This window comes from Etheostoma spectabile, chromosome 12 (genome assembly GCF_008692095.1).
Source record: "Etheostoma spectabile isolate EspeVRDwgs_2016 chromosome 12, UIUC_Espe_1.0, whole genome shotgun sequence".
NCBI classification, from domain to species: Eukaryota; Metazoa; Chordata; class Actinopteri; order Perciformes; family Percidae; genus Etheostoma; species Etheostoma spectabile.
In genome coordinates, this window is record NC_045744.1 from 30,358,097 (window position 1) to 30,384,754 (window position 26,658).

A 26,658-nucleotide genomic window follows, 5' to 3' on the forward strand; every position below is an offset into this window, starting at 1 on the left:
CACCCGTTTAGCATGTCTCGGGAGGATATAAAGCATGGATGGCCCCTTAAACCTTTTAAAATTTAATGAAAGAAACAGAGGTGATAATGTTTGACCTGGTGGCTCATATAGACCCGACTACTGAGTCGGCCCTTAGCCTCATATCTTATACAGCATCTATTATCTTGGTTTTAGACTGGCAGTGATTTTAAACTGCACAGCCAAATCAATGCCACAGTCACAATTAAGTTTTTTCATCTAAGGAAGCTGGTAAGGTGAAACTTTGCTTTCTAGGCAGCAGTTAGAAACCGTAATCCATGCCTTCTTTCTTTACCGGCTGGATTACTGGTAATTCCCTTTATTTTGGCTCAGTAAATCCCTACTCGCACGTCTGCAGTCTAGTCCAGAATGCTGATGCACGGGTTTTGACTGGAACCCGAGAGAGAACACACCTCGTCCCGTCCTGGCTGTCACACTCACGGGCTGCCTGGCATTTTTAGAGTCCATTTTAAAATCCTCTTGTTTACTTTTAAAGCTTTAAACGGCTTGCCCCGTCTTATTTAACTCAGCTCTCAACCGCTACACTCCCTCCCGTCCACTCGTCGGCTGACCAGTTGCTCCTGGTCGTACCCCGGATCCAAGCTGAAGACTTAGAGGGGAGGCCTTTTCGTTTGTGCTCCTCAGTTATGGAATGCCCGACCATCGTCGGCTTCCTCAATACCGATTTTAAAACTCTTCTTAAAACTCCTTCTACACTTTGGCGTTCAACCCAAACGAGACTTGATCCTATCTGTTTTTATAGTGTTATTGGGTAGATCTTCACCCCAGTTTATTATTTTTATGATATTGTGATGCTATTTTTTATCTTGGTTTGTTTGTGCGCTTCATGTAAGCACTTTGTTCAGCTACTGCTGATGTGAAAGCGCTTTATAATAGTGATATAGTGATGAGATGATATAGCCTCCGAAGTGCTAGCCTATCTGCCCGCCTCAGATATCCACTTGAAGCCATCAGCTCTATCTCTCCTGCCCTGCCCTACCCCAGACCATCACTAGTCCACCCCTGATTTGTTTCCCCTATGTTTAATCACCCTGGTCTTCTTGTGTTTATGTCTTTGCTACCTCTTTCTGTTTGTTAGTTAGTTCATCTCTCCCGTGAGTACTTTTTTAGTTTTCCCAGTTTGGATTGTTTTATATTTTTCCTTCTAGTGTTCTCTTACGCCTTTCTGTTGTAAGTTTTTTATTATTAAATCCAACGTCATTGGCTGTTTTCCTCACATTCATTCTGTGTCTAGGTACAAAACTGTTTTTCTGCAATGCGACCTAAGAAGATTGTGTTGTACCAAAGCCTGGTTACTTAGTATTTCTTAATCAGTGCCATTGAGCTTCATGTTGTCCAAAACTACTAAAATCAACTGAGACAACTGTTGCACTTGGTGACATTTCTTTCATTAAGGACAGGAAAATCACAAAGTATTTGAGAGACACACTACCATAGTATATTTTGTGTTTTCATGGGATTTATTGCCTAGTACAAAATTTAGAATGTTTCACACGTAAACTTTCCCATTGTTACTTCCCAAAATCGTCTTTTGCAGAACCTCATCTCAAGTGTGTCCGGGATGCCGCAAGGTGGTGCATTGGACAATAGTTACAGTTGTTTTGAATAGCAACATACAATAAAAATGGCAGCCGCTCTGACCATCTGCTATGTTGATTTGAATGGTAATGTCTGTTACTCGTCATTCTATTCCTAGATTTCTCCTCTTGTGCCTTAACAACGTTAGGAGTTTTACTTAGGCTTTGTGGGAAAAAGCTAGCTTAGTTCTATACTTTATATTCCCAGGACTTGAATAATGACGCTCTGGAGATAACTTGGCAAGGAGTTGCACCTAATGTATCAGATCTGGACTCTGCTTATTCATTCAATTCATTCAATTTTATTTTGAGTATCAATTTCATAACAAGAATTATCTCAGACCTTTACGATAGACCACAACTCCGGAAGTTACAAGACCCACAGTTCTAGTTTCCTCCAGAGCGCAACAGTGCGACAGTGGCGAGGAAAAACTCCTTTTAGGCAGAAACCTCGTCAGACCCAGGCTCTTGGTAGGCGGCGTGTCTGAACTGGCCGGTTGGGGTTTAGAATGAAGAGTGCAATAACAAAATAGAAAAAAATTGTAGTTTGTAGCATTCTTGTGGTAGTCATGGCATTAGCAGCCGCTGGCCATTACAAGGCACAGCAGGACGTAGCGGACGTAGCAGGACGTAGCAGGAGCGACAGGGCACCAGTGTAGCAGTTGACATGCATCACAGAACGTGTAGCGGAACCATGGCAATAGCTGCTACCCTGATTTCGGAGCCCTCTCTGATCCAAGGGACACATGCTGGGGACAATCACAGCACTATGAGTACTGTTCCTTTAGATGTATGATATAAACATTCAAGAGAATTATTGTTAAAAGTATGTTAATTATATATTTTTGAGTTATTGATCATTTCCTTGTTCTAGAGGAGGGTTTGTGAAAAGTGGCAGCATAGTCCGTGTTGAAGCCCACCCGATCCCACAAACAACCTGTGGTGAAACCTCCAGCACCGATGGGTGGCTCTTGGCGTGGAAACCACCAGAACAACGACCTCGCTCCGACAGTCCATTCACCCTCAACGACCTGAACAGAACACCTGACAGCTGTGATTCGCTGAGGGATGGAGGGTCAAGTGTGGGCGGAGGAGCTGGCAGGAACCGAAACTGAGAGTGAACTGGAGGAGACGAGGGGGAGGAGTAGACGAGGGGGCGTGGAGGGATGTGTTACCACAAACCATCCCCATGTTGTACACCCTTTACATCTTTAACATCCCAATAACCCCACACTTCCAACACCCCCCCATTTAACCCCAACAATCCCAACTGTAATAACATTCACTTTAACTTCACCCAACTCTGCCAATTTCAACCAACTCTGCACTAACCCAACTCTGCCAACTTAACCCACCTCAACCACACGCTCCCCAACTCCACTTCAACCCCAACTCTGCCAAATTTAACCCCAACTCTAACAACTTCCTCCCCAACTCTGCCAACTTTCAACCCCAACTCTAACAACTTTACCCCAACTCACCAACAAACTCTGCAACCCCCACTCTGCCAACTTTAACCCCACTCTACCAACTTTAACCCCACTACCAACTACAACCCAACTCACAATTACCCAACTCTACCAACCCAACATGACCATTTACCCCTCACTGCCACCTTGGTGCGCTCCTCCTTCCACCCCCACCCGCAGGCCATCACCACCATCAGGGTCACTCCGTGGGGGACCGCTGCCAAGCAGCGACGGTGGGTCAGACACGCCAGTCGGTTACATCGTCAGCCGTGAATCCACCCTGGAGGAAGAGTGGCTCCCATTGTTGTTCCAGTGCCAGATCGAGGCCAAACCCCTGATCTCCACACGCAACCACCGCATCGTGATGACAGTAACCGCCTTGACAACGAAAGCAGCACCGTTTCCAAAAACTCTCGAAGTTTTCAAGAAAACCCATCCACCCTAACCATCCAAGCAGGCAGATGCAGGGGATGTTGTTCGTCCTAGCCACACCCTCCCCCTACCTTACCCGCCCCATCTGACTCACACTCCACCTCCTACTCTGTTGCCTATAAAGAATGACATGCTCAGTGTTAAATTAATCCATCTATACCTGTGATTAAATGTCCTACTTGCCCAGGACAAATTCAAGGGACTGGCTGCATGGGCAATTACAAACTTCAGTTTGGGGCAAAATATTAAAGGAAATTTGGTTAAATTTGTCCCAACGTTTTACTTGGCAATTAGGGCCAATATAGAGCCAATATGCCCCCCCCCCCCCCCCCCCCCCAACTTAATTTTACCCAACTATATAAATTTATGTCTTACTAGGAGACATACTGTAAGTTTTTAAAAACAATTAGCAGAGTTCACAATGCACTTTTTGGTTAAATTCACACTACACACAATTAGCCAACGTCCCAATTCTCCAAGTGCCAATAACAAACTACTGTAGTGATGGCCCACGTTTAGAGGATGAGTTTGATTCATTTTCTTTGTGTTTTTTCTGGATACACTGTTTAGTTTTTTTTAAATATATGCATTAGTGAATTTGCTTCATAGGCACACAGGCTAATGGGCTTAATAACGGCTGATCATGACTCACTCAAGGAAGAGAAACTTCAGCCTCCTTGCTTGTCCATAGCTCCCTGTCAGCAAGGTTGGATGCCCTAGATGCCTCTTGTCCCCCTATCTCTGACTGCTAGATCAGCTGTCCATGGACAACATCTTTTCACAACATGTATACATACGTATTTGTCAGCTCTCATGCTTCTGTCAAACACAGGTACAATTCAATATGTACCACATGCCATAGATGGACCTTTGCTTTAAAGTCCATAACTGTGCTGTTGTTTGATATAGGATGTGAGTGGCCACAGTGAATTAAACCCACAGTCTTTATTTGTCGGGCTACACAACTGGGCAATAAACAGTATCTAGGTCATGTGGTATTGTGTTTGTGTTTGGATGAACATCTCAAATGGGACTTGTGTGTTAAATATGTGCTCTATTTTTTACCTGCTTGGTTTTTAATGATGTGCAGTATATAAATATGAAACTGATTTACAGCATTGAGCCATCTAAACAAGACTTATTTTTTCTTTTTTTTTTGGTTCATTTTATCAGCTATCATGTCTCCCAGTTTAAAGAATGGGTGGTATTCTATTGAGTTTTGGGCACCTTTTGAAAAGCCTTCACAGACAACGATATCGTCATATGCCGTCCTACTACACATTTTGTAACATTTGAAACAACAAAAGTCTGTCGCTTGTTAGCCTTTGTCCTAAACTATGATAAAACAGTGCAGATTTCTGAAAGCTACAACTTTAGATCCCAACAACTTATCAGTTTGAGTTTCTCTAAGCTTTATTTTCAAAAATTGCGACTATTGTGCTAATTTCTTTTATATATCAATAAATATGGACACAGTAATCCAATGAGAGTCACGCAATGAAACACTGACTATGTTTGATGGAAAATATTCAAAAAGTGTTTTGGCCTCTCGTGGTCATTAGTGAGCTATTTTTTATTTTATTTTTATTGTTTAATATCATCTTCATTTAGCTGGAGGTTTTGGAGAAAACAGGCATAGCTGGTGTCAAGATCTTGGTAGTGAAGTTAAATCATGGAAAATGATCAACAACCAATGGGTATGCTCCCTCCAGCACCAAACAGGAAGTAGAGCCAGAGGCCGGTGTCATTTATCGACTGTTTAGGGCAACTGTTGGGAAAAAAATATTATTGAACTTAATTATATAAATATTGAAAGAAATGTTTTGAGCATATTTTGAGACAAAAGGTGGCAAGTTTATAGGAATTAGTTCATCTGATGTAAATGGCTAAATATACAATAACAAAATGTAATTTAACAAGATTATAATAAATGTATACAGTTGTGATTTAGAAAAAGGTATAAAATACACAAAGTTGATTGTCATAAGAGAAATAATATTTTAAAAAAAATGAAGTGTAATTCTACTAGAAAGTGCAATATTACAGAAGTGCCTAAAGCTGGTTGAAGAGTTTCGCTTTCATCCAAAGACTTCTTCGGTTCTGAATCTTATTGAGCAGCTTAACCAAGTTCTTGCCCCGATTTTTAATCCTTCCCGGATGATAATGGGGACTGAGAACTTCACAGACTAATATTCAGGAACAAACTCCTTAATAAAAAAGGCTTTACAATACAACACAACTGTCATTTTGAGGAAAAGTTGTAATGTGCATTAAAAACTTTCATTTCATTAACAATTACCTATACAATACTATAAAATAGTCTAAAAAAAAATCTATTTAATTAACAGTAATTTACGATTAAAAGCTATAAATCTACAAAGATACTACATAATGTCTTAATTTTATGGTAAATGTCTACCAAACAACACAAGCAACTGGTCCTCCCTCAAAACACTCATAAGTCCACTTACGAATGCTGTAACATATGCTTACGTTTTTATTTTTTAGGTGGCGCCGCTGCCCTCTAGTGGCCGTCGTCATTACACGCCAGGAAAGAATAGAACGCGTAAGGAGGCAGGTAGGGCATGAGTGGGTCAACAAACACAAGACTCGAGTCCTGTTTGAAAATAAAAGTAAGTCATGTCCTGCATCACTCGCTAAGCCGGAAGTGAAGCAACGTCTGATTTGAACTCAAACACACCATCCTTTTCTAAACTTAACTGATGTTTTTTGTGCCTAAACCCAACCAAACTGCAACAGTTTCATTTAGATATGAGGATGGGAAAACTTCTGTAGGTCGTTAGAGGAAGTGATTGAAAACTGGTACGTCGTATGCCGTCGTACTACCATTTTGTGACATTTGTGAGAACAACAAAATATCTGCTTGTTTTAGCCCAGCCCTAACATCTATGACAAAACAGTGCAGATTTCTGAAAGTTACAACTTTAGATCCTCAACAACCCTCGTTGAGTTTATACTAAAACTTTATTTTCAAATATTGTGACTTTTCAAGTAAACCACAACTTACTTCGAATGTCAACCACTTTGGCCTATTTCCCAGTTATGATGTTATTCATCTTCACTGACTTTGCTTTGTATTTGCATGTGTTTGTTAATCATGATGCAGAAAGTATTTTGAAATTTCTACCAATGAATGTTGAGGAAAAAAAACATTGTTAATACTATGTTTATTGGACTCATGATTTACGTTCTTTGTTTAACTTAACTTAAGTCCATCAAGCGTCCCGTGGCTTTGGACGAGTCCACAGGATTCTTCAGTGTTTTAATGCTAATTTGCCTGGGAACATAAAGATCCTCAAGTTTGGATCCTGTGAATTTAAGAAAGACAATTACTTGCAGCGTGATGACAACAGATTTATTTATGCTATGTACATATTTTTTTATCTCTGTAAACTCCCCTTGTGGTCAGATGTTGCTTTGGTTATTGTATAGGTGCAAGGCCATGATGAGATTTTGTTGGATGTGTCTGCTAATGGGTTGGGAAGAGCTATTCACTGTTTTTAATGGAATACGCAATAGCTGAGTGGAGAGGATATATTCTAATATTCAATAATATTTTGTATTATAGTGATATCTAGCAAAATTATATGGTTGGAATGTGACAGTTGCTACTCGACTCCTTTACATGTGTGCGTGTGTTCATTTCTTTTCTACCTAACACTAAAGAAGGACCAGTTAAATCAGATGTAAGTCAGCAGAAACACGACTGTGTTTGATGAAAAGAATTCAAACAGTGTTTTGTGCCTCTCGTGGTCATTAGTGATCTAGCTTATGTTTTTCTTTATGGTTTTATTAATATCATTCTTCAAGTTAGCTGGTGTTTGGAGAGAACAGGCATAGCTGGTTCAACAGTTGGAGTGCTCTAAAAGTTGTAGAGCCATATCTTATTACCTTTTAAGCACTGTTATACGTACTGCTTTCACAAAGCAGCTTGATTAGAATTCCAGAAACAGATGGTTGCTAGGTTTTCCAATTTATATACAAATAGAATTTAATCTTTAAAAAAAGGAAGACAAGTTTACCACCAAAACAGAATCAGGGTTAGGGTTAAGGTTTGGTGCCAGTAAAGTCATGTCAAATGGCCTTGACTGTATGAGTGATCTGGACCCGACAGTTTGTAAAGAAGGCAGTTTACATTCAGTTTAAAACACATTATTAAATAATACTTGGATTGGTTTCACCTAGTCCAACCTGCTGAAAGCAGTGTGTCTTGTTTTGTCCAAAAGCAAAACATTAGCTCAAGCAGCTAAAGTATTGCAGGTACTGAAGTAGTACAGCTGGATAGTACTGGAGACATGCATATGCATGTACGGCAGATAAAAGCGAGATATTAGGCGCTAGTATGGGACAAAGTATACCACCATTGCTCTATAATTACAGTAATCCACCCACAAATCCTTGCCGTTCATTCAGAACAGGCCCGTCCCACCAGGCTCACTTTTTGACTTTTTGACTTTTTGACTAGATTTTATACACATGGCCACAACTCATGCATGCAAGCGCAGTAAAGAAATAACATCGTTTTAATCATTAATTGAAAAGAACTGAGAGTGGCGGTGGAACTGAAGTTTTCTTGAGTCTGTTTGGATATTTCCCACAAATAGTTTTAGCCCTAACAGCAGAACGTAGAGGAAGCACAGCAACAGTAAGCAAGTGAAGTGCCATGGACGCTTAACATGAACTGCCCTGGATTCATACACATTTTTAGACAAGTTTATATGTTACAGAAAGACTTTATTTAACATTTTGAAGTTATCTACACATAACCAATCCCTAACCAAGCTGCTTGACCTGCCTGAAACCGCTAGCCAATATTTTTCTTATAACAACCAGGGCAGGATACGGTTGCTACACCATCCAGAGGAATGTTAGAACACTCTCATTCAATGTGTGCATGCATACATTTTGTGAATGAGCCTTTGGTTTCCAGCATGCCTATATGAGGATGTTCAGTGAGACAGGGTGTGTAAAATGAATACTGTGATACAGTCAGACAGTCCCTGTAAAAGAAATCACAAACATTAATGTGTTATCCCTTTGTATAGTGTCGGAGACAGATATTTTTGATATGATATGTTGTGGAATGTTATAAAAGTTATCCATATTTATGTAAAAGGCATGTCGGTGGATTATTTCAGTTACAATCCTCTCAGTACAAATCACTACAAATATTTATAAGTGAATATCTTAGTTTTGAGTATAGTTGTATGTGCTTTTTAGCAAGAACTAAGTTTGATTGAAATTTTTTGCTGAGCCTTGTGAGAAATGGTGTGGTGAAAATGAGAAGTTGTGGATATACTGATGTGTGTTTTGCAAAGGAACCTTTGGATTTAGAAGTCGTACAATCAATAGTCAAGTATGCAAAATAACCTTAAAGATGTTTACCGTTCATAACTAATTCAGAATTTTAGTTTGTGATTTAGTACTTTTCCAATTAGAGTGAATGGTTACTATGATATTACTTGCAGTTTTTGCATTGGCAAATCGAAAACACATGTCCTGGCGCCTGCATCTGCTAGAAATAGTACCATATAACTCTCAGTGGTAAGCACAGTGTGTGCCCAAAGTGAAGTACAGTGGATACAATGTCACGGCGAGGTCAAGAATGAGTCTTTCACTGGAGATGTCCCTGCACTTGATCATCTGTGAAGTCTTGACACAATAGTTTAACTAGCTGCATGTCCCTTCATCTGGTAAACCCTGCAACACTCCAGCCATAACAATGGAGCCTTAACAATCCGATTTATTTATCCTCATTCTATTCTATGAAATCATCATATAAATGTTGGACAATTGGGTTGAACTAGCTGATTTTGAGTGAGTCTTAAATTGGGAATACAAAGTCAATTGAGTCAATGTTTTTAGCTTGCCTGCATCACAAGAGTCCTGTTGTTTGTATGCTAGCATCATAGCTAGCCTTCATACTACCTTTGTTACCAATGAATGGCTTTCTGGTTACCACACTATATACCAGTTTGTTATGAAAATCAGAAATCAGGAATGTGATAATACTCTAGTTAAACAAACTTAATAAGTTGTCATATTTATAACAATCACTATTATGGGTTTTACTTTGTTAACTCTCTATTGATATGATATACAGATATTTTTGATTAGGGTGTGTGAAAAAGTTTTTTTTTATATCACTTGTCAAATGTGTGCTAATTGCCATGGCAACCATCTGCACTCCTGCATCTTAGTCAGTCATAAGCAGCCTCCATCAGCACGCTCTTTCCCAACCATGACACAAACAAACACTTTGGTTTTTCTCCTCAGATCAAGGACCTCGGTACCATGAAGTGGTTGGCAGCAGCCTTGCTTCATCTCTGTAGTTCATACAGTAAATGTAAAAAACGTTTTGGGGGATAGTTCCACATTTGGGAAAAATACACTATTTTCTTTCTTCAGAGAGAAATATGAGAAGATTGATATCAATCTTAAATCTGTGTGTTAAGCACAGAGCTGGAGTCAGGTGGGGGTTAGCAATAGCTTAGCATTAAGACTGGAAGCAGAGGGAACCTGCTACCTGGCTCTGGAACTGACTACAAACCTCTGGACACACAAGAGCAACTGACACATGAGCATTTGTAGTTACGCTCTTGCTCAATGTTCTCTGGAAAGACATTTCCCACAATGTTTGCCCTATTTTTCATGTGATCAAGACATGGACGTGTTGTAGAAAAACTGTCCAGCAGGGCTGTTACCATGTTACTGCAATGCTATTATATATTATGTCATGTAATCTAATAGGTCCACAATGAGAATATGAAACAAAACTGTATTCTTATTGATTCTTGGTGTAGGTCTTGGTGTTTTTTTTCATCCGATTTATAATCATTGACATGAGCACTAACTAGTTTATATGATCAACAGTGAGGTTTGCTGTTTTCTACGTGTACATAGACAGTGTATCTTTATTTCTCAGTATATATCCAGTTTGGGTGTAAGCTTGATGGCAATGCTAATGTTTAGCATAAACTGGCTAGAAGACATTTTAAACTCCATTCCTGGAAATCTGGACTAAACAAGGCCCCGTCTTTTGGACACTACACACAACCACCACACCCACACACACACACACACACACACACACACACACCACATTCTGTGTAGCTGGAGGAAACATATGACTGCAGTTAGTTAAGATCTGCTTTGCTTGCTGCAGGACCAGACTTATCCATGGTTACCACCATTGTGTGAGACGTTAGTGTCCTTCTGCAGCTGTCAGCGGACGTGTCGGGCCTGACAGAACACACTCTGTGGAGGTAAACATAGTGTGTAATGAGAGATAAATAAAAAAGGGCAAAAAGAGAGAGAAGTAGTCATTGTTTGCGACAAGAGGTGATGTTACACTTGTATAGCCAAGGAGTATTAAGGTCATTCACTCTGGTGTGGTGCTCTCCTCATGTTTCGTCATACGCTGATGTACACACCTGCCATATTGATTCCCGCCGTACAGTACATGTTTGCACTGTTGGCTGGCTTACTACACACTGAATAACTCTGAGAAGCTTTCAGCGTGCCACCATGCCCCAATAATCTAATTGAGTGTTTGTAAGGCACAATTGCCAACCAAAACCAGTGAGTTGTCTTCACAGTGGTGCATTAGCTAACCAGCACTAAAAAAAATTGTTTTTCTTTTTGTGTTGTTTCTAAATGTTTATCTCCTTGTAAATTCATATAGCACTCTGGGCTTTAACAAGACACTATCTAGACCTAAACTGGGATGCAAATCTGCATTCAAAATGTACATGTCAAGATAGGTACTGAACACAGCATTCTGGGACTGGACCACATACACACGCTTCCATGAAGCCACAAGCCGCTTTATTTTCTTTTCTTTTTCTTTCCTTGCCATGAAATTTGGGCTAAGCAGGACTATGTGAGGCAACCTGCAGTTTGGATGACTGAACTGTTACATTTGAAATGACTCTGTGAACGTGTACCACACGTGAGACAACTTATGTTTTCTGTTTTCCAGTGTGTCCTCTGTTAACAAAAAAAAGTTTGATATCAAATCGTTGTCTCACTTTGTACCTATTTCATTTTAATTGTTTCATGAACCATTCATCAACCAACATGTATAAGAAGGTTATAAAAATAGCGTGGGACAGAGTTTCCTGAGAGTACTGCAAACCATCACCTTTTTTCAATCTTACTAGTCGCTTGGTGCCAAAATTTAACTGTTAACGCTCTTTTTTTGTCAGCTAACTCAATGTAATAACCTCGAGGAGGGGCCGACTGTAAAAGTCAGCAATTCTTTCCCTCACGTTGGTGTGTTCTCTCCCCTTTTCCCTGTGTGTCTGTCGGTTCTGTGTTGTTTTCAACTGGAGGTTTCTGGAGACTGGTTTGGGGAAAGTAGGTCAAGTGGTGTGTCCATTCAGCTCCGCACTGCTACCGCCTCAGCTGCAACGTGTCCCATGATTCGACCCAGCAGTACATTACCCGGGCTGTGTGTGAAGGGTCCACACCTTCTGGTTTCTTCTCTCGGCGTCCTTATTTCCCTGACATCTTCTGACTACAACAATCACAGCGGTCATCAAAGCCCAGCAGCGGCTACACTTCCTGAGAAGCACAACTGGACTCCATCCTGTTGCTGACTTCTACTCGTCCATCAGAGCTGCTGACGTACTGTTAAACTCTGCTACAGCAGCTGCCCGTGCAGAAGGAAAGGCTGCAGAGATATGGAAGGTCAGCACAAAAGATCATGGCTGCCCTCTCCCCTCCCTGATGGACACTACACCTCCGCCGCCTCGCAGAGCAGAACACCTCATCAAGGATTGCCCCCCCCCTCCCCGGCTACTGATTTTTGACCTGTTTCATTAAAGTGCAATATTTAATGCTCAAGACTTTTGATACACCAATAACTAATACTTTGCAATGGGTATGCAAACCCTTTATCTTTCTCACTATTTTATATATATGTTGTAGTTGCTCTCAGGAACTGTGCACCATGTCCCCCCCCTCTTTTTTTTCTTCTTCTGCACTACTTATTTATATATTTTTTATTCCGTGTTAACACTGTAAAGGGGTTGCTTCAATCTCGTTGGCACAGTACTTGCCCTTGTGTTAGTGACTATGAAGACTTATATTCTACTAATATAAACTGCCCTCATCTGCTTTTTTATTTGATTCTTTCATTCAACCTTTATTTCTAATCAAGAGATCATTGAGGGGCGGCCCTCTTTACAATGATTTTGAGTTGTTTTAAATACAAAACACCCAGAAAAGCAATTACATCATCGTAAGAAAAAATGAAACGAAGCTAAATATTCTAAATTGGAAAAATGATGTGATGATACGTTAGGACAATAAGGATGCACAAGAAATACAATTATGTAGCATTACAAGTAAAAGTTTGCAAGTTAAATACAGATTTCATAATTGTCCAAAGACACCAAGAGAGTTATTTAAGGAAGTGTTATAATTTGTTCCAGAGTCAGGGGTTACTAAAGATAAAGGCAGTTTATCCAAGTTTCAGAGCAGCCAAGGAACAGAAGTAAAAGCCAGTCGCAGCATCGATAATGTTTTTTTCTGAGTACACACAAGTTCTGTAAGATAGGTGGTAGTTTTCCCAGTATAAGCCTGTTGTATTATAAGAATAACAGTGAGTCATGTCTTCTTGGAGAATCGCAGGCAAGTGATAGCGGATCGAAGAGGATGCATGTCTATAATCACATCAATGTGATTAAATAGTCTCTAGCTCCGGAAGTGCCTGATGACTGTTTAAAAAACCGTTTATCTTTGATCAACCATAAACCCACTTGTGTTTTCTAGCCCAGATGTAGCAATCAAGCTCAATAAACAACGTGTGCACTGCTGGGCCCGGGTTACTCGTATCAAACACAAGTAAGGAGCACGCAACATCGTAGTCTGACCGTTCTGTCTGTTGGTGGATAAAAGAGAAACACCAAGTTGGACTCTAGTCAGTATGGGGGCCCGTAAATGGTAAGTAGAACAACTGTTTAGTGGAAAGAATGGGGTGTTACGTCCTTATGTTTCCTGCTTGTGTTTCTGGTTCTGTATGTCGTGGGTGTAATTCCATCCAGGTGTGCCTTACCTGAGCGTGTAAAGTCACCTGCAGCTGAGGCTGCTTAGCTATAACGAGGGAGGTGTTGTAGGGATACTTTACTGATCAGCATTAGATTTGTTCAGAGAAACCTGGTAGTGTTTTTAAAAGAACGTGGATTTCCTCCCTGATGTCCCCCTGAAGTACCAGAGTTTGATGCGGCCCGTCAGACACGCGCCTACCAAGAGCCTGGGTTTCTGAACCGAGGTTTTGACTAAAAGGAAGTTTTTTCCTCGCCACTGTCGCACTGTTGCTGCTCTGGAGGAACTACTAAAATGGTTGGGTCCCTTGTAAATATTCTGAGTGTTGTCTATCTGGACGTGTCTTGAGCATAACTCTTGTTATGAATTGATACTATAATAAAATGAATTGAATTATAATTGATTGTCGTTTGAACAAAAAAAATTGATGACGCACAAAATCGCCGCCGTTTGCGTATTGAAGGCATTTTTGACCAGAGCTTATGAACTACAGCCAGTAGTTCCGCTGATTTCAACCTACCCATAGGGGGCGTGGACTGGTTACACCGAGATTGAGTCGAGTGTCAGCCATCTTGAAGACAGCTAACAGGCTTTGCCAGTGAGGACAGCGGAGTAATTGATTCATACTGTTAGGGTAAACACGATGGTGAAGATAGTTTGAACATGATATCATCAGAGGGGATTTGAATCTCTGTGCGTGAATCCGATACTGGGCTACCTGTAACAGACGGCATACTTGACACACTATGCGCTTTTTTTACGCCTGCTTGGAAACCATGACCTCACCCTGTGATGTCACTTTGATGTGCCGCTAGCTGGGGAAGGGGACATTGAAGCGGTGTTGAGAACGTGGTACAAGGGAGTTCGAAGGTTGAACGCTAATGGCCACCTGTCCCATCGCGTCCGTGCTTGAAAATGGCCTTCCCTCAGCCTAAGTCACCCCATGGCTAAAATGCGCGATAAGGTTAAAGCAAGCCCTGGGTATCACTGCTCTGCTCCTTTGAGAAAATGAACACACAAAGGGGCCGATCTGGGAATCTTTTACCTACCCTGGTGCTGAGGAATTTGGCCCCCACCCCAATGAGAGAGAGAACATCATGCTTTCAAACGAGCAAGTCGCAGGTTGGTCAAGGCCACCCCCCCCCCCCCCCCCCCTCTACTACTCAAAGCTACGGACTCAGAAATTGCACATACTAAAGAACTCATTTTGACGCTCTAGTGGCTGTATGTGAGGTTGCTGTGTGATCCTAACTGATAGTCCCTCTTCTCGCACTGCCGAAACACAGTCCTTGCGACACCAGTTAGCTCAAGCTATGCTAGGAGGACAGCGCATATCAATGAGGTTTTTGCGATGTTTCTTTTGGATACAAACAAATTGTAGCTGTCCCCAATACCCACCCAAACCTTAGTAGAAACAAAAGCTAAAGTCTTTGCTTCAAACGAAGAATCCAAACATCAGACAAGGCACGAACAACATTCTTGTGGCAGTTTTATCAACATTAACCCTTTAAATTTTAATGAAAAGAAAACAGAGGTGATAATGTTTGGACCTGGTGGCTCATATAAGACCCCGACTACTGAGCTGGGCCCTCTAGCCTCATATCTTAATACGACAGTATTAAATCTTGGTTTTAGACTGGACAGTGATTTTAAACTGCACAGCCAAATCAATGCCACAGTCAAATTAAGTTTTTTTCATCTAAGGAAGCTGGTAAATGGTACCAGGTGAAACCTTTGCTTTCTAGGCAGCAGTTAGAAACCGTAATCCATGCCTTCTTTCTTTACGGCTGGATTACTGTAATTCCCTTTATTTTGGACTCAGTAAATCCCTCTCGCACGTCTGCAGCTAGTCCAGAGATGGATGCACGGGTTTTGACTGGAACCCGGAAGAGAGAACACATCACTCAGTCGTCTGGCTCACTCAATGGCTGCCTGTGCATTTTAGAGTCCTTTTAAAATCCTCGTGTTTACTTTTAAAGCTTTTAAACGGTCTTGCCCCGTCTTATTTAACTCAGGCTACTCAACCGCTACACTCCCTCCCGGCACTACGGTCGGTGCACCAGTTGCTCCTGGTCGTCCCGGATCAAGCGGAAGTTAGAGGGGACGGGCCTTTCTGTTGTGCTCTAAGTTATGGAATGCCCGACCATTCGTAGGCTTCTCATACCGATTTTAAAACTCTTCTTAAAACTCACTTCTACACTTGGCTTTCAACCCAAACTGAGACTTGATCCTATCTGTTTTTATAGTGTTATTGGGTAGATCTTCACCCCAGTTTATATTTTATGATATTGTGACTGCTATTTTTCTTTGGTTTATGTTTGCTGCTTCATGACAGCACTTTGTTCAGCTACTGCTGATGTGAAAGCGCTTTATAAATAAAGTGATGATGATGAGATGATGATGATAGACGACGAGTGCTCGACTATCTGCCCTGCCCTCAGATTATCCACTTGAAGCCATCAGCTCTATCTCTGCCTGCCTCCCCCCAGACCATCCACCTAGTCCACCCTGATTTGTTTCACCTATGTCTAATCACCCTGGTCTTCTGGTGTATTTAGTCTTTGTGCTACCTTGTTTGTTAGTATTCATCTTCCCAGTGATACTTTTTTAGTTTTCCCAGTTTTGATTGTTTATATTTTTCCTTCTAGTGTTTCCTTACAGCTTTCTGTTGTAAGTTGTTTTATTATTAAATCCAACGTCATTGGCTGTTTCCTCATCATTCATTCTGTGTCTAGGTACAAAACTGTTTTCTGCAATGCTGACCTAAGAAGTATTGTGTGTGTACCAAAGATGGTATACTGTATTTCTTAATCAGTGCCATTGAGCTCAATGTTGTCCAAAAACTACTAAAATCACTGAGACAACTGTTGCACTTGGTGACATTTCTTTCATTAAGGACAGGAAAATCACAAAGTATTTGAGAGACACAAACCATAGTATATTTTGTGTTTTCATGGGATTTATTGCCCGTAACAAAAATTTAGAATGTTGTCACACGTAAACTTTCCCATGTTACTTTCCCAAATCGTCTTTTGCAGAACCTCATCTCAGTGTGTCCGGGAGTGCCGCAAGGTGGTGCAATGGACAATAGTTACAGTTGTTTGCAATAGCAAAATTACAAATAAAAATGGCAGCCGCTCTGACCATCCTGCATGTTGATTTGAATGGTAATGTCTGTTACTCTGTCATTCTATTCCTTGATTTCTCCTCTTGTGCCTTAACATACAGTTAGGAGTATTTACTTAGGCTTGTGGGAAAGAAGCTAGCTTAGTCTATACTTTTATTCCCAGGACTTGAATATTACGCTCTGGAGAGTAATTGGCAAGGAGTGCGACCTAATGTATCAGATTCTGGACTCTGCTTAATTCAATTCAATTCATTCAATTTATTTTTAGTATCAATCATATACAAGAATTATCTCAAGACACTTTCAGATAGACCACATCCGGAATTACAAGGACCCAACAGTTCTAGTTTCCTCCAGAGCAAGAACAGTGCGACAGTGGCGGAAAAACTCCTTTTAGGCAGAAACCTCGGTCAGACCCAGGCTCTTGGTAGGCGGTGTCTGACGCGGCCGGTTGGGGTTAGAATGAAGAGTGCAATAACAAAAATAGAAAAAAATTAGTAGTTTGTAGCAGTTCTTGTGGTAGTTCATGGCATAGCAGGACGCTGTGCGCATTACAAGGCACAGCAGGACTGCAGGACGTAGCAGGACGTAGCAGGAGGTAGCAGGGCACCACAGTGTAGCAGTTGACAATGGCATCACAGAACTGTAGCGGAACCATGGCAATAGCTGCTACCTGATTTCGGAGCCTCTCTGATCCAAGGGAACATGCTGGGGAAATCACAGCACTATGAGGACTGTTCCTTTAGATGTATGATATAAACATTCAAGATGAATTAGTTAAAAGTATGTTAATTTATAGTTTTGAGTTATTGATCATTTCCTTGTTTGTTGTAGGAGGGGTTTGGAAAGAAGTGGCAGCATAGTCCGTGTTGAAGCCCACCCAGAGTCCAGATCAAACAAAAACTGTGGTGAAACCTCCACGCACCGATGGAAGTGGCTCTGGCGATGGAAACCACCAGAACAACGAGCCTCGCTCCGACAGTAGCTTCACCCTCAACGACCTGAACAGAACCACTGACGCTGTGATTCGCTGAGGGATGGAGGGTCAGTGGTGGGGGAGGAGCGTGGCAGGAACCGAAACTGAGAGTGAAGCTGGAGGAGACGGAGGGGGAGGAGGAGACGAGAGGGGGCGTGGGAGGAGGTGATACACAAACCATCCCCATGTTGTACACCCTTATTCCTTTACATCCCATAACCCAACAACTTCCAACACCCCAATTTTAACCCCAACAATCCCAACTGTAATAACATTCACTTTAACTTCAACCCCAACTCTGCATTTCAACCACAACTCTGCCAACTTCAACCCCAACTCTGCCAATTAACCCCACTCTACCAACTCCTCCCAACTCTGCCAACTCAACCCCAACTCTGCCAACTTTAACCCAACTCTAACCAACTTCCTCCAACTCTGCCAACTTCAAACCCCAACTCTACCAAACTTTAACCACAACTCTACAACTCTAACCCACTCGCCAACATTTAACCCCAACTCTACCAACTTTAAACCCAACTCTACCAACTACAACCCCAACTCTACCAATTTTACCCCAACTCTACCAACCCAACATGACCTTTACCCACTGCCACCTTGCTCCTCCCTTCCACCCCCACCGCAGGCCATCACCACCATCAGGGTCACTCCGTGGGGGGACCGCCCACGCCAGGCGACGGTGGGTCAGACAGCCAGTCGGTTACATCGTCCAGCCGTGAATCCACCCTGAGGAGGAAGAGTGGCTCCCATGTTGTCCATGTGCCCATCGAGGGCCAACCCCTGATCCACAGCAACCACCGCATCTGTGATGACAGTAACGCCTTGACAACGAAAGCAGCACCGTTTCCAAGAAAACTTCGAAGTTTTCAGAGAAAACCCATCCACTAACCATCAAGCAGGCAGATGCAGGGGATGTTTGTTCGTCCTAGCCAACCCTCCCCCCTACCTTACCCCGCCCCATCTGACTCACATCCACCTCTACTCTGGGGTGGCCTATAAAAGATGACATGCTCAGTGTTAAATTAATCATCTATAACCTGTGATTAAAGTCCTACTTGCCAGGACAAAATTCAATGGGAGGCTGCATGGGCAATTACAAACTTCAGTTTGGGCAAAATATTAAAGAAATTTGGTTAATTTGTCCACAACGTTTTACTTGGCCAATTAGGCCAATATAGAGCCAAATGCCCCCCCCCCCCCCCCCCCCCCCAAGCTTATTAATACCCAACTATATAAAGTTAGTGTCTTACTAGGAGACATACTGTAAGCTTTTTAAAAACAATTAGCAAGAGGTTCACAATGCACTTTTGGTTAAATTCACACTAACACAATTAGCCAAGTCTCCAATCTCAAGTGGCCAATAACAAATGACTGTAGTGATGGCCACGTTTAGAGGAGTGGTTTGTTCATTTTCTTTTGTTTTTTCTGGATACACTGTTTAGTTTTTTTTAAATATAATGCATTGAGTGAATTTGCTTCATAGGCACAAGGCTAATGGGCTTATAAACTGCTGATCATGACTCACTCAAAAGGAAGAAACTTCAGCCTCTTGCCTTGTCCCATAGCTCCTGCAGCAAGGTGGATGCAGCCTAAGAATCTGTTCCCCTATCTCTGACTGCTAGATCAGCTGTCCATGGAGCAACATTCTTTCACAACATGTATACATACAGTATATGTCAGCTCTCATGCTCTGTCAAACACAGGTAACATAATCAATATGTACCACATGCCATTAGATGGACCTTTGCTTTAAGTCCATAACTGTGCTGTGTTTGTATATAGGAATGTGAGTGGCCACAGGGAATTAAACCCACAGTCTTTATTGTGTCTGGGCTACACACATGGGCAATAAACGATATCTAGGTCATGGTGGTATTGTGTTTGTGTTGGATAAGAACAATATCATGGGACTTTGTGTTTAAATATAGTGCTCTATTTTTACCTGCTGTGTTTTAATGATGTGCAGTATTGAATATGAAAATGATTTACAGCATTTGAGCCATCTAAACAAACTTAGTTTTTCTTTTTTTTTGGGTTCATTTTATCAGCTTATCATGTCTCCCAGGTGTTAAAGAATGGGTGTAATTGCTATTGAGTTTGGGCAACCTTTTAAAAGCCTTCAAGAACACCGATATCGTCAATGGCGTACTCACACACTTTTGTAACATTTTGAGAACAACAAATGTCTTCGCTGTTTTAGCCTTGTCCTAAACTATGATAAAACAGTGCAGATTTCTGAAAGCTACAACTTTAGATCCTCAAACAACACTTATCTAGTTTGAGTTTCTCTAAGACTTTATTTTCAAAATATTGCGACTATTGTGCTAATTTCTTTATATATTCAATAAATAAGGACACAGTAATCCAATGAGAGTCAGCAAGAAAACAGTGACTAGTTGATGAAAATATTCAAAAAAGTGTTTTGTGCCTCTCGTGGTCATTAGTGATTAGTTTTATTTTTATTTTTATTTTTAATATCATCTTCAATTAGCTGGAGGTTTGGAGAAAACAGGCAGTAGCTGGTGTCAAGTCTTGGTAGTGAAGTTAAATCATGTGAAAATGATCAACAAAACCAGGGTATGCTCCCTCCAGCAACAAACAGGAGTAGAGCCAGAGGCCGGTGTCATTTTATCAGCTGTTTAGGGCAACTGTTGGGGAAAAATAAGTATTTATTAACTTATTATATAATATTAAAAGAAATGTTTTAGCATATTTTGAGAAAAAGGTGGCAAGTTATAGGAATTAGTTCATTGAGTAAAATGGCTAAATATTACAATAACAAAATGTAATTTAACAAGAATTATAATAAATGTATACAGTTGTGATTTAGAAAAAAGGATAAAATACACAAAGTGATGTCATAAGAGAAATAATATTTTAAAAAAAATGAAGTGTAATTCTACTAGAAAGTGCAATATTACAGAATGCCTAAAGCTGGTTGAAGACGTTTCGTCTTTCATCCAAAGACTTCTTCGGTTCTGAATCTTAGAGCAGCTTAACCAAGTTCGTTGCCCCTGAGTTTTTAACCTTCCTGGATAATGGAATGACTGAGAAACTTCACAGACTAATATTACAGGAACAAACTCCTTTAAAAAAAGGCTTTACAATACAACACAATCTGTCATTTTGAGGAAAAGTTGTAATGTGCATTAAAAACTTTCATTCATTAACATACCTATACATCTATAAAATATCGTAAAAAAAAATCAATTTAATTAAAGTATTTTACGATTAAAAGCTATAATACTACAAAGATACTACATAATGTCTTAATTTTGGTAAAATGTCTACCATAAAACAACAGCAAACTGGGTCCTCCCTCAAACGACCTCATAAGTCACTTACAGCAATGCTGTAAACATATGCTTACGTTTTATTTTTTAGGTGGCGCCGTCGCCCTCTAGTGGCCGTCGTCATTATCACGCCAGGAAGAATAAGAACGCGTAAGGAGGCAGGTAGGGCATGGGGTCAAAAAAACACAAGACTCGAGTCCTGTTTGAAAATAAAAGTAAGTCATGTCCTGCATCACTCGCTAAGCCGGAAGTGAAGCAACGTCTGATTTGAACTCAAACCACCATCCTTTTCTAAACTTACTGAGATGTTTTTGTGTGCCTAAACCCAACAAACGCAACAGTTCATTTAGATATGAGGATGGGGAAAACGCTTCTGGTAGGTCGTATTAGAGGGAAGGATTGAAAACAACTGGTACAGTCGTATGGCCGTCGTACTACCATTTTGTGACATTTGAGAACAACAAAATATCTGCTTGTTTTAGCCCAGCCCTAACATCTATGACAAAACAGTGCAGATTTCTGAAAGTTACAACTTTAGATCCTCAACAAACCCTCGTTGAGTTTATTAAAACTTTATTTTCCAAATATTGTGACTTTTCAAGTAAAACCACAACTTACTTCGAATGTCAACACTTTGGCCTATTTCCCAGTTATGATGTATTTCTTCACTGACTTTGCTTGGTATTTGCATGTGTGTGGAATTCATGATGCAGAAAGTATTTTGAAATTTCTACCAATGAATGTTGGGGAAAAAAAAAAAAATGTTTAATACTAAATGTTTATTGGACTCATGATTTACGTTCTTGTAACTTAACTTAGTGCCATCAAAAGCGTACCGTGGCTTTGGACGAGTCACACAGAGATTCAGTCAGTGTTTTAATGCTAATTTGCCTGGGAACATAAAGATCCTCAAGTTTGGATCCTGTGAATTTAAGAAAGACAATTACTGCAGCGTGATGACAACAGATGGATATTTAGCTAGTACATATTTTACTCTGTAAACTCCCACTTGTGGTCAGATGTTGCTTGGTTATTGTATAGGTGCAAGGCCATGATGAAGATTTTGTTGATGAGGTTGCGCTAATGGCGTTGGAAGAGCTATTCAAATGTTTTTAATGGAATACGCAATAGCTGAGTGGAGAGGATTATATTCTAATATTCAATAATATTTTGTATAAGTGAGTATTCTAGTCAAAATTATATGGTTGAAGTGACAGTTTACTCGGACTCCTTTACATGGTGGCGTGTGTTCATTTTTTTCTACCCACTAAAGAAAGGACCACAGTAAATCAGAGTAGAGTCAGCAAGAAACACTGACTGGTTTGATGAAAAGAATTCAAACAGTGTTTGTTGCCTCTCGTGGTCATTAGTGATCTAGCTTTATGTTTTTCTTTATGGTTTTATTATATCATTCTCAAGTTAGCTGGATGTTTGGAGAGAACAGGCAGTAGCTGTGTCAACAGTTGGAGTGCTCTAAAAGTTGTAGAGCCATATCTTATTACCTTTAAGCACTGTTATACGTCTGCTTTCACAAGCAGCTTGATAAGAATTCCTGAAACAGATGTTGCTAGGTTTGCCAATTTATATACAAATAGAAATTTAACTTTAAAAAAGGAAGACAAGTTTACAACAAAACAGAATCAGGGTTAGGGTTAAGGTTTGGTGCCAGTAAAGTCATGTCAAATGGACTCGAGTCTGAGTGAATCTGGACCCGGACAGTTTGAAAGAAGGCAGTTTACATTCAGTTTAAAACACATTATAAATAATACTTGGATTGTGTCACCTAGTCCAGAACCTGTAGCTAAAGCAAGTGTCTTGTTTGTCCAAAAGCAAAACATTAGCTCAAGCAGAGCTAAAGTAATTGCAGGTACTGAAGTAGTAGCACTGAGGTACTGGAGGACATGCATATGCATGTACGGCAGATAAAATAGAGATATGTAGGCTGCTAGTATGGGACAAAAGATAACACCCATTGCTCTTAAATTACAGTAATCCACCCACAATCCTTGCCGTTCATTCAGAACAGGCCCGTCCACCAGGCTCACTTTTTGACTTTTTGACTTTTTGACTAGATGTTATACATATGCAACAATCATGCATGCAACTGCAGTTATAAGAAAATACACGTTTAATCAATTAATTGAAAAGAACTGAGAGTGGCGGTGGAACTGAAGTTTTCTTGAGTCTGTTTGATATTTCCACAAATAGTTTGCCCTAACCAGCCGACGTAGAGGAAGCACAGAACAGTAAGCAAGTGAAGTGCCATGGACGCTTAACATGAACTGCCGGATTCTCTACACATTTTTAGCAAGTTATATGACAGAAAGACTTTATTTAACATTTTGAATTATCTACACATAACCAATCCCTAACCAAAGCTGCCTTACCTGCCTGAACCGCTAGCCAATATTTTCTTTAAACCAGGCAGGATACAGTGGCTTACACCATCCACAGGAATGTTGAACACTCTCATTCAATGTGTGCATGCATACATTTTGTGAATGAGGCCTTTGGTTTTTCCAGCATGCTATGAGGTGTTCAGTGAGACAGGGTGTGTAATAAGAATACTGTGATACAGTCAGACAGTCCTGTAAAAAGAAATCACATACATAATGTGTTATCCCTTTGTATAGTGTCGGGACACGATATATTTTGATATGATAAATGTTGTGGAATGTTTAAAATGTTCATCAAATTCAGTAAAAGGCATGTCGGTGGATTATTTCAGTTACAATACGCTACTCAGTACAAATCACTACAAATATGTTAAAGTGAAATCTTAGTTTGAGTATAGTTGTAGTGCTTTTTGCAAGAACTAAGTTTGATTGAATTTATTGCTGAGCCTTGTGAGAAATGGTGTGGTGAAAATGAGAAGTTGAATATAGGTACTGATGTGTGTTTGCAAAGGAAACCTTTGGATTTATAAAGCGTACAATCAATAGTCAAGTATTGCAAAATAACCTTAAAAGATGTTTACGTGCATAAATATCAGAATTTTGTATTGTGATTAGTACTTTTCCAATAAGAAGTGACAATGTTACTACTGCAGTTTTTGCATTGGCAAATCGAAAACATGTTCTGGCGCCTGCATCTGCTGCTAAAATTAGTACCATATAACTCTCAGTGGTAAGCACAGCTGTGTGCCAAAGTGAGTACAGTGATACAATGTCACGGCGAGGTCAAGAATGAGCATTTCACTGGGAGATGTCCCTGCACTTGATCATTGTGAAGACTTGACACAATAGTTAACTAGCTGCATGATCCCTTCAGGTGGTAAACCTGCAACACTCCAGCCATAAACAATGGAGCCTTAACAATCCGATTTATATTATCCTCATTCTATTCTATGAAATCATCATATAAATGTATGGACAATTGGGTTGAACTAGCTGATTTTGAAGTGAGTCTAAATTGGGAATACAAAGTCAATTGAGTCAAGTTTATTAGCTTGCCTGCATCAAAGAGTCCTGTTGTTTGTATCTAGCATACATAGCTAGCCTTCATACTACCTATTGTTACACAATGATGGCTTTCTGGTTACACCACATATATACCAGTGTTTATGAAAATCAGAAATCACAGGAATGTGAGTAATACAACTATAAACAACTTAATAAGTTTGTCTATTTATAACAATCACTATTATGGGTTTACTTTGTTAACCTCTCATTGATATGAATATACAGATATTTTGATAGGGTGTGTGAAAAAGTTTTTTTTTTATATTACTTGTCAAATTGTGCTATTGCCATGGCAACCATCTGCCACTCCTGCATCTTAGTCAGCATAAAGCAGCCTCCCATCAGCACGCTTTCCAACCACATGACACAAACAAACACTTTGTTTCTCCTCAGATCAAGGACTGGTACATGAAGTGGGTTGGCAGCAGCCTTGCTTCATCTCTGTAGTTCATACAGAAATGTAAAAAACGTTTTGGTGGAGATAGTTCCACATTTGGGAAAATACACTATTTCTTTCTTTCAGAGAGAAATATGAGAAGATTGATATCAATCTTAAAATCTGTGTGTAAGGACAGAGCTGTGAGTCAGGTGGGGGTTATAGCATAGCCTTAGCATTAAGACTGGAAGCAGAGGGAACCTGCTAGCCTGGCTCTGAGACTGACTACAAACCTCTGGACACGAACAAAGCACTGAGAACATGAGCATTGTAGTGTACGCCTTGCTCAATGTTCTCTGGAAAGAATTTCCCACAATGTTGCACTATTTTTTCATGTGATCAAGGACATGGACGTTTGTAGAAAACTGTCCAGCAGGGCTGTTACCATGTTACTGCAATGCTATTATAATTATGTCAGTAATGCTATAGGTCCACAAGGGATGAATATGAAACAAAACAATGATATTCTTTGATTTCTTGGTGTAGGTCTTGGTGTTTTTTTCTATCCGATTTATAATCACATTGACAATGAGCACTACTAACTGTTATAAATAGTCAACAGTGATGTTTGCTGTTTCATCGCTGTACATAGACATGTACCTTATATTCTCAGTAATATCCAGTGGGTTGTAAGCTTGATTGAACAATGCTAATGTTTAGTCTAAACTGGCTAAAGACATTTTAACTCCATTCCTGGTGAATCAATGGACTAAAATCAACAGTCACCGTTTGGTACACACACCACACACCACACCAACACCCACACAACACCACACACACACCACACACACATTCTGTGTAGCTGGAGGAAACATTGACTGCGAGGTTGAAGATCTGCTTGCTCGCTGCAGGACCAGCAGTATCTGGTTACCACCATTGTGTGACGTTAGTGTCTTCTGCAGCTGTCAGCGGATCGTGGTGGCCTGACCAAGAACACACTACTGTGGAGAGTAACATGAGGTGGTAAATGAGAGATAAATAACAAAAAAGGGCAAAAAGGAGAGAGAAGTAGTCATTTGTTTGCGACCAGAGGTGATGTTACACTTGTATAGCAGGAGTATTAAGGTCTTCACTCTGTGTGTGGTGACTCTCCATGTTTCGGCATACGTCTGATGACACACCTGCATCATTTGATTCCGCCGCACGATCATACATGTTTGCAATGTTGGCCGGCTTACTACAACATGAATAACTCTCTAGAAGCTTTCAGCGATGCCGTCCCCATGCCCCAATAATCTTGAGTGTTGTGCAGGCACAATTGCCAACCAAACCAGCAGTTGTCTTCACAGTGTGCTTCAGTCAACCAGCATACAACAATTGTTTTTCCATTTTCGTCAGACATGTTTCTAAATGTTTTCTATACCTTTGAAATTATTAGCAACTTGCTTTAACAAGACACTAGTCTAGACCTAAAAATGGGATGCAAATCTGTATTCAAAATGTACATGTCAAGATAGGTACTGAACAGCATTCTGGGACTGGACACACAATACAAACACGCTTCACATGAAGCCACAAGCGCTTTAGTTTCTTTCTTTTTCTTTCTTGCCATGAAATTTGGGCTAAGCAGGACTAGTGGAGGCACCTGCAGTTTGGAGACGAACCTGCTTACATTTGAAAGATACTCATTTTTGTGACGCAAGTGTAAACAGTGACAGGAGCAACTTATGTTTCTGTTTTTCAGGGGTGGCTTCGTTAACAAAAAAAAGTTTGATATCAAATCGTTGTCCATTTGTATACATTTTATTTAGATTGTCTC

At 40.4% G+C, this 26,658-nt stretch overlaps 1 protein-coding gene across 1 annotated transcript in view; it reads left to right on the forward strand.

Moving 5' to 3' along the window:
- The window catches only part of LOC116699098 (phospholipid phosphatase-related protein type 4), a gene marked incomplete at its 3' end in the record, with an annotated part of 127,033 nt that extends 108,997 nt beyond the window's left edge, over positions 1–18,036 (forward strand). The window contains 1 exon segment of the mRNA XM_032531497.1: positions 17,550–18,036. Within this exon segment, the coding sequence (XP_032387388.1) occupies positions 17,550–17,578 (29 nt within the window).
- Between the last annotated feature and the right edge of the window lie 8,622 nt (positions 18,037–26,658).